The sequence below is a fragment of the Pseudophryne corroboree genome, chromosome 1 (assembly GCF_028390025.1).
Source record: "Pseudophryne corroboree isolate aPseCor3 chromosome 1, aPseCor3.hap2, whole genome shotgun sequence".
In the NCBI taxonomy this organism is placed as follows: domain Eukaryota; kingdom Metazoa; phylum Chordata; class Amphibia; order Anura; family Myobatrachidae; genus Pseudophryne; species Pseudophryne corroboree.
Window position 1 is genome coordinate 275,879,100 of NC_086444.1, and position 13,260 is coordinate 275,892,359.

The window sequence follows — 13,260 nt, forward strand, 5'->3', positions numbered from 1 at the left end:
AACGACCCGCGCATCGATCGTTGCTGGCAGAATACACACTTACCAAGAAAATGAGCAATGTCGCTCAGGAAGGGTGAGAATGAGCGACATCGTTCATTTTCTCAGCAAGTGTGTATGCACCTTAACAGTCAGATATTTTTTTAACATGGTCTGCTTCTACAAATACATGGAACAGTGTGCTGAATAAATCGCCATACACAATCACATTAAAGCATCACAAACTCTGGTAATACTTTAGCTCAGTTATACAGAAGTTTGCTTGATTCATTTGATGCACTTACCAGTTTCTGTAGTACACTGGGACACATGGAGAGAAAGGCCTGCAAGTTATTCCAAGATAACTCAATATCCCGCAGGAGAAGCCGCAATCTCTCACAATCAATGTTGTGTGTTCTCATTCCTCCTTCCATTCTCTTTGACACTCTGTAGACTTCAACCACACCTGCAGTGGGCATTGGAAGACTCATATAGAGGTCTCAAATTATGTCACACAGTCAAAGAATTATAGAAATAGTCCATTACTCTCCAAGAAGCCTATTTAACAAAATATGTACAATGACTAAAATTCCCAAATTGCGCCTGTATGTGTAAGCTGCTCCAACTATAAAAGTGGTTAAATGTATACAAAAACGATGGAGCGCTGTGAAAAAAATGAACAAGTTAGTTATACCAGTATGTTTACATTTACAGCTCTTTTTTGAATTGGTAAGAGTCCGGAATTTCTTTAGGAAGCAATGCAGTGTGTTGTTGGGTTCCAATGGTATGCCTCATAGGTTGACCGCAATAGGTACTGGTTGACTTACTATCCCTAACTGTACCTTATCGTGCGGTCCCGCGGCTGGTCTCCAAGCTCCTGCTTCTGTGCCAGTGTTTCCGTTCGTAACGGCCTGGCAGTTCCGGTCACGTGGACCAACGCGTTTCATGCAATAGCACTTAATCATGGATGATTAAGTGCTATTGCATGAAACGCGTTAGACCACCAGTAAGTCAACAAGTACCTATTGCGGTCACCCTATGAGGCATACCATTGGAACCCAACAACAACCAATTCAACAAAGAGCTGTAAACATACTAGTATTACTAACTTTTTTTTCCACAGCGCTCCATCGTTTTTGTATAAATTTAATATAATATGTGGCATGGCACAAAAAAAATAATAATAATTTATTGCTGCAAATCTCAAAAATTTGGAATGCTTTTTCTTCCAGGGCAAATTTACCAATGGCTAGTCGCTGGGATGGGATGTGGCGAGCTCCGATAACAGCCCTCCTGACAATGAGCAAAATGTAAGGTGATAATGCGACTACTTTACATCTGGGTTCTGATGTGCTTCTATTTGGCAGTGCATGCGCAATGTAACATAGTTTATATGTGCATCAGGAAGAGGTCCAGCCCACTGGCCAGTGATCACAAGATGCCTCTCTGGCCAAGCTTAAGCCCGTGGCTGTTAAATACTAAATACCCCTATAAACCCTATATAATACCCCTATAACACTGTTGTCAATATCTCCTGCGTTACAGCTTTAAGTTTTCATTCTGCCTTAAACATTCTCTTTTAAGGACAGAATTGCTTTGATAAATAGGTACAGGAAGATGGGCTTTAGTTAATTTTACCAAAGATTTATTCTCCAATTTTGTAGCTGATTTTTGCTAGATGACAAAACCCACGTAGGGAAGTCAGCCATATTGCAGTGTGCCAAGCTTTGTTAGAAGTAACTGCTGATCAGCGATTTCTGGGGCTAGATCATGAAGTACACCACTCACTGCATGGTGAACATGACGCAGTATGGATGGAAGGAATAAAAGCCTAAGGCAATCTTTTACAATCCAGCTGCAATTACAGTACATGCCTGTACCACTATTAATGGATGAGAGAGACTGGAGCCCCAGTTACCGTGATGGTTTATTATCTCAGTGTTACAAGTGGGTTAGGTTTGAGGAGACCCAGATGGGTGGATTCCCAGAAAAGTACTTCAACAAAATAACTTGAATATATAAATATGAATTTATTGTATACTTAGCTAAGGTTATTGATCCAGTCAGCAGATGTTCAATACAGCAATCACATCAGCATACTCAGGAGCCTCGCCCTCTTCGTCTAGAGGCTGAGTTATGTTCAGATCATCCTGGTTCATCCAAGCTATCTAGGCTACTTTAACATTGAACATTTCTATCTTATATAGGCTGAAGAACTCCTGAGTAAGCATATTTCATGTGTCCAAAGTCCATATTATGACATATACATAAATGCTAAAAAACAGTAGGGGGCACTGTTGCCTCAATTTTGAGTGTTAGAAATAACATAAAAATACCAGTGTGTAACATGGATTATATAGATTAACACACAAGGTGAAAACACCATTGTCTTAATATGAAGATGCAAACATTACAATGTTGACATATGTCCAACTCCAAACACTTGTCTTGTTTTTGTCTGTCTCATATAACCAGACAATGGACATTGCCCTTGCTTGTAAAATATACCTGTGTCAGGAATACTGACACACACAGAACATAGTTTGTAATAAATATATATATATTTCCCTTGTATTAAATATATATATATATATATATATATATTTCCCCCTTCTTATCCTATTAAAAACACCGTATTATTCATAACAAACACCAACCACCTTTCTAAAGATATAACATAAAGCACTCATATAATTCTTTGTATTTGATGCTAAAAACACATGAGAGCATGACATTAATAATGGTGTTTCTTACTCCTGATACACTCCACCCTTGCTCTCAGGTGGTTTTGCACCATATACTTTCCAAGTTTCTCCTGTATCAGTAATCATCTTCACTGGATATGATTTAACATTTTCTAAATTAGAACAAAGCTTACATATTAACCATATACCACATTTAATCACCAAATATATTGCTAAAAACATAAGCACAGCGTATCCTACTAAGTGTAGGATTCCTATGAGCCACCCTTTTAATCCAGAGAACCAATTTGCTGGATTTAACCAGGATATCCATCCTGTACCATCTAAATTATACTCTGGATCATTGTGGGATTTCCTAAACTCCTCCTTTAATTTCTGTACTTGCTTGATATGTGCCGTTATAGGGTCACTAAAATTATCTGCTATGTAATTACAGCATGCAGGACCCACTATTTGGCACATACCTCCTTGAGCTGCTGTTAAATAATCCAAAACCAGTTGATGTTGTCTCAATATTTTAACATGATACCGCAAGGTATTAGCTGTTATGTCTAGCACGTCTAGAATTTCATCAGTTATATTGTCAAATAACCGTGCCAATGCCTCTATATTATGTGTATTTTGAACCTGTAACCCATAGAGCGTTAAAGCCATACCCATCTTCTTATACCAAGGTATGAAAATCAAATCATTAGCCCTTTCTCTATTCTGTTTCAGGGCCCTTTTATACATCATATGAGCGGGCATTGTGTTTAGATTTATCCATTTCTGAATCCATGTGGCAGGTGATAAACGAGCTATAGTACAGCTACCAGATCCTCCCCACGGTAAAAATTTGTATGCCTGATGGCCACATACAAAATAGTACCCTTCAGGTAGCCTCACCTGCCCACCCTTTATAATTGTCCTTACATACCACAATACATTTGTGGTATTTTTTACAGGGCATCCTTTCATTATGTGTACTATACTTTGATCCTTTGAAGTACACTGTGTATGATTTCTTGTAGAATTCCACACACTTGAATAATTCAGATACTGTACCCATCTTTTATCACTCGTATTATACATGATCTGTTGAAAGTATATCAGTGCTCTATTCTTTTTAAAAACCAATTGTTTAGCATAGAAAGTTACATTGACTTTAAAATGGATAGTTCCTAGGTCTACATTCTTGTTGGTGACATGCACACAGTTATTACCCTGACATATTTGAACAGTTTTATTCCAATTCTCATCAGAACCATTACGTACTGCCTTCCAAAAGGGAGGCTGAGTCCATCCAGCAACATACAATCGTATCACTGAATTGTCAAATGGCTCACTTGTTAAACGAAAAAGTTTTAGCCAGTCATCTACGTTTTTGCTTAACTCTTCCCAGCTTACTGGGGTAGCTACATATGGCAGTGTTTTAGAAGAGATAGGAGAATGAGTACATATCCAGCACTCCTTCTCCCCCATTCCCTCTGCTAACGCATAATGCAGCCGGATGAAATGATTGTCCCAGTCATCAGTCATTTCAGATATAGTACTCCTCGTTTTCCTTGTTCTTGTATGATTTCCTTGTTGATATGCATCAATTTCTTGCATAATTGTCCACACAATAAAAATCACTCCCGTTGCCAGTATAGTTGATGCCCTGATCCGTCGGCCTTGATCTGGTCTTGAATCCAGCAGGTTGAAAAGATGCATCTCGCAGCTTTATGTAGTTCTTGGGTACAACCTATGGGTGGGAAAATAGATTGGATTAGTGTCTCCCTCTACCAACACATAGTAAGTTCTGCCTAACCCTGCTGCCACTATTTCTCCTTTTAATTTCTCCTTCTGCTGACCAGCTGGAAGGATCCACACTTTTCCTCCAGGCGTGGAGTGCTCCATGTCCTGTTGGATATACATGTCTGTTGGTACTAACACTAAAGCACCCAGGGGCTCCCCCTTGTCTACTGACATTGGTTTCTGTATCTTTATGGTGACCATATAAGTTCCATCCTCTCCCATATGAACATCATTTGACCAGTGACAGTTTTCCTTTATTTTGATCACAGGGAGAAAATAGACAACTTGTTCAGGATCTTTGTGCACTATTCCAGTGTCTACCTCCAACTCACATGGTACTTCTTGGAAAGTGTAGGAACAACTTGTCTTCACAACCAGACTGTGAGAGCTGGATTTTTCTAAACTCCTTTTGACCCGTATGATAACCTTATGTGGGGGTCTCGGTGGTACTGGTGTCAACATTCTCTCAAAGGGTGACATATCTCCCCCCACAGCCCTCTCATTCAAACTGCACACTGCCTCCCCAAGGACCTTATCCCATCCCCTCAGAGTATTTGTGGGTGTCTTTTTCCTAATCTGGTCCTTGAGTAGGCCATTCATGCGTTCTATTAGGCCTGCTGCCTGAGGGTAATAAGGTATATGGTACACCCAGTACACTCCCTTCTCCTGTGCCCAGGCACGAACTTGACGTCCAGTGAAGTGAGTACCATTGTCTGATTGTATTTCTTGCGGTACACCATAATGTCTTTGTAAATCTTCCAACATCTTCAGAGTGGCTTGCTGGTCTGCAGATTGGCTTGGTCTTGCTAGTAGGACACCAGAATAAGTATCAACTGCAGTACATGCATACTTTACTTGTCCCTTTCCAAGTGGTAGTGGTCCAATAAAGTCCATTTGCCACACCTGCCCCGCTCTTTCTCCTCTGTAGATGGAACCAACATCACCAGTCAGTTTCTTCCTGTAATTCAACAATTGACAGGTCTCACATTTTTCCACAATTTCTCTGGCCATTAGCTGTGTCATTGGTATTCCTTTCCTCTTAGCCCATGCATAGGTACCTTCGGCTCCCCGATGTCCACATTGGCCATGGGCCCACTCTCCAAGATTGTACAGTTCCACATTCTCAGCATCAGTCAAAGCTATAGCACGAACCTGAACCAGTGCATTGGCAATTTCATTCCCTTCTAAACCGGTGTGGGCATTCACATGTCCCATGTGGACAAGTCTCTCCATACAGCAGGACCAAGCATATTCCCACATCACTGTGCCACCCCAGATTACTTTATCATGTACCTTCCATCCATTTGCCCTCCAAGTGGGCATCCAAACTGTGAATCCCTGGAACACTGCCCAGCTGTCTGTGTATATAGTTACTGGACCTTTAGTCTCTTCCATGACCATGATTACTGCTCTTAGCTCTGCATACTGGCTGGACCCACCTTCGCCTGTTTCATGTAGCAAGTTTTGGGTGATAGGTTGATAGGCTGCTGCTGCCCAGGATCTACCAGAGGCTGTCAATACAGCTGACCCATCTGTAAACCAGGCTTGGATTTGTTGCGAGGGATCCAAGGTGTCATAAGGTTCTGCGACCTGGCATGGACCGCCTCCAATCTGTAATGGTGGTAGTTCTACTTCTGTACTTTGGAAATTTACTAACCCTGCAATGTGAGTAGCTACTTGTGATGGTTCTTGGCTGCTGATGCCACCTCGTTCCTGCAGGTACCATTTCCATTTCATCAGGGTTGACTTCTGGGCTACCATGTTGGCGATAGCTAGCCCCTCCTGTCGCAACCAACCAGCCACTGGTAATTCGGTTCTGATAGTGACTGGCTGATTCTTTGTTGTTGTCTCCACATGCTGTAAGGCAGTGTAAGCCGCTAACAATGTCTTTTCCAAAGGCGTGTATCTGCACTGCACAGGGGCATATTGTTTAGCCCAGAAGCCTATGGGTATTTTCTTCTCCCCACTGTTTGCACTCTTCTGCCAAAGACCCCAAGACATCCCATAAGTTGTAACAGTTACATCCAGATAAAATGGCTGATCTGGTCGTATGGGGCCCAGGGCATTATGAGCCTTTATAGCTTGTTTTGCAGCCTGAAATGCATCTTCTTGTTCATTGGTCCATACAAACTCAGACTTCTTTCTGGTCACATTGTAGATTGGTCTGAGAATCAGTCCCAAATGTGGCACAAAAGATCTCCAATACCCCAGTGTCCCCAGCACTTGTTGAGCTTCTTTCATTTTAGTTGGAGTCTTTAGTTGAGCAATAGCATCCAACACAGGCTCAGGAATCTTCCTCTGGGGACCAGTCCAGATCATGCCTAAAAACTTTACAGTTTGAGCCGGACCTTGTACTTTGTCCTGGTTAATGGCCCACCCCCGATCTTCCATGTAGGTGGTCAATTTGTGTAGGTCTTCAGTTACCTCCTCTGCAGTTGTCCCGGACAACATGATGTCATCAATGTAGTGATATTTCTGACACTTCAGCTGTCCGAGCAGTCCCTCCAGGTCCCTGGACACAAGACTGTGGCATATGGACGGACTGTGTTTCCACCCTTGAGGTAACACTGTGGGAGCATACTGTCTGCCCTCCCAGGAAAAAGCAAACTGGTCTTGACTACGTGGATCTATAGCAATAGAAAAAAATGCGTTAGCCAAGTCAATCACTGCATGCCATTCAGAAGAAGTATCTTGAATCTTCTGTACAATCGAGACCATGTCAGGAACTGCTGCAGTTAAAGGTTGTGTAGCTTCATTCAGAGCTCGATAATCCACAGTCATTCTCCATGATCCATCAGGTTTCTTCACTGGGAACACAGGGGCATTAAATGGGCTGATAGCTGGTCTGAATATTCCTGCCTCCACATAAGCCGCTAATGTCTCTGTAATCTCTTTGTGGCCACCGGGTATGCGGTATTGCTTCATGTGCACTGGGGTATCAGGGACAGGGATGTACACAGGGTCCCATTTTGCCCTTCCCCTCACTACACTTTTCACTGGCAAGAGGGTGCATGTCCTTATGGCACAACCAAACACATAGGTACCCGAGGGAGTATCTATGGACTGTCCTTTCAAAATATCCATACCTATAATATTGTCTGGCAGGTCGGACACCAGCACCTTTGCATGGAACCAAGGCCCTTTGCCCAACCGTATCTTGCAGTGACATCGTGCTGCCCATGTTTGTGTACCCCCCAGGCCTTCTACTGCTACCCATGTGGTGGTACTAGCTGGGATTTGTGTTCTGTGGAACAATGAGACTTCAGCTCCCGTATCTAACAGAGCTGTACAGTGTGTAACAGTAGCCCCGTTATCCCAGGAAATTGCACATAGCACATAAGGGCGTTTGTCTCTGGGTTGTATTGTACATATCTGGTATTTCACAGACTGTTTTTTCTGTGCCTGTGCTTCCAGAGACTCGCCTGCCTGTCATAAAGGCTGTGGTACAATCCAACCTCCTTTTCTCTGGGCATCTGTTGGAGGGTGTATCCCTAAAAATGAGTCTAGCTCTGTCCTCACCTCTGCATAGGGTGATGGCCTGGAGGAAGGGCTTTGGAGAGGTGCGGTTGGAATGGCTTGTTCTGCTATTTCCTCATCCACATCACTCTTTGCTATCTGCTTGGTGGGTGTTGTGCCACCACCCTTCTTCTTCAATGCTAACCACATTTTTAACAAGACATCAGTCCCTACCCCGTCTATTTCTTTCCTTGGGGTACCAGCATTTAATAACTCGAAAAACATTTGTTTGCGGGAAACTTTGTGTCGTATGTTACCCTTGGCCTTGGGTTCTTTTTGTGTCAGCTGTCTCTGGCGTGGTGCATCTGTCCCTAAATGTCCCAATTGTCCTAACATCTGACTCAACTGCCATACAGTCATACTAGCTGATGCGCCCACTGCTAAATACAGGGGTGCTTTCATGTTGGTGGGAGCTGTCTTGACAAACATATCACACATTTCCTCATCCAACATACAGAGATCAGGTCCTTCCCACTGTATTAGACTGACTCCCCCACCTCCTGGATTTGCAACTTTCACCAAACCTCGAACACACCCTAACAACCGTAATCTATGAATACCTTCTGTTGTAGTGTGCCATGGTGAAGTGGGCATCAGTGTCATGGGTGATTTTATTACTTCACATATAGCGGCTCGCACACCAGTCAATAAAGACCATATACCATTCCTAGTACGATACATTTGCAACTGTAAACGCACTCGAGGGTCTACCGACAAAGTTCCCATTTGTGCCATTTCTCTGGAATTTAACTCAATTGAATCTCCACCCTCCTCCCACAACCGGAGTATCCATTCTAGAAGAGATTCATTAGCTCCCTGTCTCAATCTACGGGACATGTGTATCAAATCACTTTGTTTCCAATCCTCCATTGCTATGGATGCTTTCTCTGTCTCTGAAGCAGTAGCTTCCTGCTCCCGAACCCCTTGTCTTGTTCCTTGTATAATTACAGGTATAGGTGCGGGGGGAGTTGTATATAGGGGATTCCTAACAAACATTTGTACCCCTCCTGGTCCTATTAATGCTGTTGTCCCATCACTTCCTACTGCTGGTAACATGGAGGGTTGATTATTTGAGTCCATAGCTATCCCATCTGCTAGAACCTGTTGCTGCTGTTGTCTACTCTCTTGTGTTGAAGTGCGAGTAGTGTGTCTGACAGGGCGCAGCTGCCCTGTTACATCTTCCTCATATTCTACCTCAGAATCACTGTCTAACTGTTCCCAGTTTTGTGATGTAATCAATGTACGTATCTTCACAGAATCATGTTTAGGCTTTTTACCTAGTTGTTTCTTACGGTTTACTCTTTTTACAACATACTTTTCGAACTGTGTCTGCAATTCACTAGTACACTGTTCCTGGGACCGTACACAAGTACGCAAGACAGCATTTTGCTCCCTTAGTGTGTCTCGCTCTATCTGTATTTCCTTAACCTGTGAGTCCAGCTCACAGAAAGCCTGTGCTGCAATATTTAGGATTGCAGCTGCAGCGCGACACTCATTTTTTGAATAAATACTTAAATTAACATTCTGTAAATCTTCTATAGGAGTTACAGTTCTGATTGGTTGCATGTATTTACAGGCAGTTTCCATCATGTCAGCCCAGGGCCCGGGTCTAGACAGCCATGACGGAAAACTAGCCCCCTTTTTCTTACTGAATAACCTTTTAAACATTTTATACAATATATATATATATATAGTACTTTCTGGGGGTCCAAACAGGGCCTCCTACCTGGCTCGCCAAATGTTACAAGTGGGTTAGGTTTGAGGAGACCCAGATGGGTGGATTCCCAGAAAAGTACTTCAACAAAATAACTTGAATATATAAATATGAATTTATTGTATACTTAGCTAAGGTTATTGATCCAGTCAGCAGATGTTCAATACAGCAATCACATCAGCATACTCAGGAGCCTCGCCCTCTTCGTCTAGAGGCTGAGTTATGTTCAGATCATCCTGGTTCATCCAAGCTATCTAGGCTACTTTAACATTGAACATTTCTATCTTATATAGGCTGAAGAACTCCTGAGTAAGCATATTTCATGTGTCCAAAGTCCATATTATGACATATACATAAATGCTAAAAAACAGTAGGGGGCACTGTTGCCTCAATTTTGAGTGTTAGAAATAACATAAAAATACCAGTGTGTAACATGGATTATATAGATTAACACACAAGGTGAAAACACCATTGTCTTAATATGAAGATGCAAACATTACAATGTTGACATATGTCCAACTCCAAACACTTGTCTTGTTTTTGTCTGTCTCATATAACCAGACAATGGACATTGCCCTTGCTTGTAAAATATACCTGTGTCAGGAATACTGACACACACAGAACATAGTTTGTAATAAATATATATATATTTCCCTTGTATTAAATATATATATATATATATATATATATTTCCCCCTTCTTATCCTATTAAAAACACCGTATTATTCATAACAAACACCAACCACCTTTCTAAAGATATAACATAAAGCACTCATATAATTCTTTGTATTTGATGCTAAAAACACATGAGAGCATGACATTAATAATGGTGTTTCTTACTCCTGATACACTCAGCAAGTGGAAAGCTGAAGTATGCCATTTGCTAACCCATGGTGAATGAGCACAGTACTATATTCCCCTCACTGGAACTGAATGATGTAACACTCACAATAAAAACAGAATACAAAGACAAACCTGAGATGTAATCTGTTCCCCGAGTCGACTGCAGCACTTCACTGCATACAGAGGGCTGACTAATGCTGCACAGTATTTCATTGGCTTTCTGGATCACCTTTACAATGAAGGGAGAAAGATTTATACTGTTGTGGTCTCATATTCTTTTAACAGCTTTCAAAGGAACATTGTACTTGTATATGAAACTCTGCAATATCCACAATGACTTTTTCAAAATTTCAATACTTCTGATTTAAGAGAGATGCATTCTGAGGTTATAGTGCATTCCATATGTTTCATGCAACACTTGAAGTATACATGAAATGGGCACATTATACAATGTCTGCTCAGAAATGGAAAATGTAGTGAAATTAAGGGCCTGCCACACTGGACGACGTGAACAATGTGGTTCATTATTATCCCTTGAACTTCCTGGATGAACGGTAATGAATGAGATAGAGCGGCCACACTGAGCGATTTCATGAACGTCTGAACAATATGCCGAAATCGTTTAACTGAAGCTTTTTGGAGCCTTTATTTAAATGTTTGTTCTGCATTTACATGTCATCGTTCATACCGGCCACACTGAACGATACGCATCATGTCGTCATATGGCCAGAATTGAGCTGTAAAGACAGACGACCTCGTTGACGACCCGCAGTAGCGTGCATCGTTCATATCGACCACACTGGGCGATATTTTAAACAATGTCGCTCAAAAGGATGAAAATGAGCAATACCGTTTAAAATATATCGTACAGTGTGGCAGGCCCTTTAGTACCACAGTCAATTTTATTTAATAATCTGGACTCAAGCATTGATATCTGTGAAAATTCCTCATCCTTTAGCAATTACAGCTGAGCAAACATTTCTAGTCTAATCAATCAGTTTTTTTACCATTTGGTTGACCAGATTTGATACTTTTGTCACACTTAAGCCATACACCTAAAGATTTATTGTCCAATCTGGCTGGTTGGAATGAAAATGTATGGGAGCAAATGAAAATTGACCATTTGCTCCTAAATGCCAGAAAACTGACAAAAATAGTCAGACAAATTGTGTAAATCCATTTGATTCCACCAAGTTGTCTGAACGACCGTTTTTGGCAGTTTTCCTGCATTTCGGGGCAAATGGTCAATTGTCATTTGCTCCCATACATTACATTACCAGATTTCCGTTCCAACCAGCCCGATAGGACAATAAATCTTTAGGTGTATGGCCAGTCTAATACAAACAGACAGGTAATATACCAGACATTGTTGCACAGAAAGACATCCTGCCTTTACAGAAGGGCTCACCTCTAATACATTTTCATCCACCAATACTAGCTGTAACTTTAATATGACACTGGTCTGTGAAATCCCAGGAAATAATTTTACAGTATTGGTATATAACTAAGCTTACCATACTATCCCTTTAAACCAGGACACTCATGAAATACACAGGTTTTGTGGCTGGCTGACTTCAAGCCTGCATGTGCTGGTTTAAATAGTATTTTAATACCTACCGGTAAATCCTTTTCTCTTAGTCCGTAGAGGATGCTGGGACTCCAAAAGGACCATGGGTATCGACGGGATCCGCAGGAGACATGGGCACTTTAAGACTTTAAATGGGCGTGAACTGGCTCCTCCCTCTATGCCCCTCCTCCAGACTTCAGTTATAGGAACTGTGCCCAGAGAAGACTGACATTTCGAGGAAAAGGATTTTGTTAAACTAAGGGTGAGATACATACCAGCTCACACCACAACACACCGTACAACATGGCATTTCACTAAAACCAGTCAACAGCGTGAACCAACGAGATCAGCAACAGGCTGACCCTTACCAAAACACCACCTTTGTGTAACATAAGCAATAACTATATACAATTACTGCAGATAGAGTCCGCACTGGGACGGGCGCCCAGCATCCTCTACGGACTAAGAGAAAAGGATTTACCGGTAGGTATTAAAATCCTATTTTCTCATACGTCCTAGAGGATGCTGGGGACTCCAAAAGGACCATGGGGATTATACCAAAGCTCCAAACCGGGCGGGAGAGTGCTGATGACTCTGCAGCACCGATTGAGCAAACAGGAGGTACTCATCAGCCAGGGTATCAAACTTGTAGAACTTTGCACAAGTGTTTGACCCCAACCAAGTAGCTGCTCGGCAAAGCTGTAAAGCCGAGACACCTTGGGTAGCCGCCCAAGACGAGCCCACCTTCCTAGTGGAATGGGCTTTCACCGATTTCGGTAATGGCAAACCAACCGTAGAATGAGCCTGCTGAATCGTATTACAGATCCAGCGTGCAATAGTCTGCTTAGAAGCAGGAGCGCCAACCTCTTCCTAACCCAAGCCGTTCTGGCTACATACATTTTCAAAGCTCTGACCACATCAAGAGACTTGGAATCAGCCAAGGCTTCAGTAGCCACAGGCACCACAATAGGTTGGTTCATGTGAAACGAAGAAACCACCTTTGGTAGAAATTGTTGACGAGTTCTCAACTCTGCTCTATCCTCATGGAAAATCAGATGGGGGCTTTTGTGAGACAAAACCGCCAATTCGGACACCCGCCTTGCGGACGCCAAGGCCAATAGCATGACCACCTTCCAAGTGAGAAATTTCAACTCTACCTTTTG

General features: G+C 42.2%; 1 protein-coding gene across 11 annotated transcripts in view; it reads right to left on the reverse strand.

Annotated features, from left to right (window-relative positions):
- The window catches only part of LOC135064419 (synergin gamma-like), a 120,091-nt gene that overhangs the window by 21,129 nt on the left and 85,702 nt on the right, over positions 1-13,260 (reverse strand). For all 11 annotated transcript variants that reach the window (XR_010250778.1, XR_010250784.1, XR_010250741.1 and 8 more), the window contains 2 exons: positions 10,663-10,759; positions 282-442 (listed from right to left, as the gene is read on the reverse strand). Coding sequence is in view for 8 of the 11 variants with exons in the window: in XM_063964284.1 (XP_063820354.1) it covers positions 282-442; positions 10,663-10,759 (258 nt within the window). In the remaining 3 variants the exon portion in view is untranslated. The remainder of the gene's footprint in view (positions 1-281; positions 443-10,662; positions 10,760-13,260) is intronic.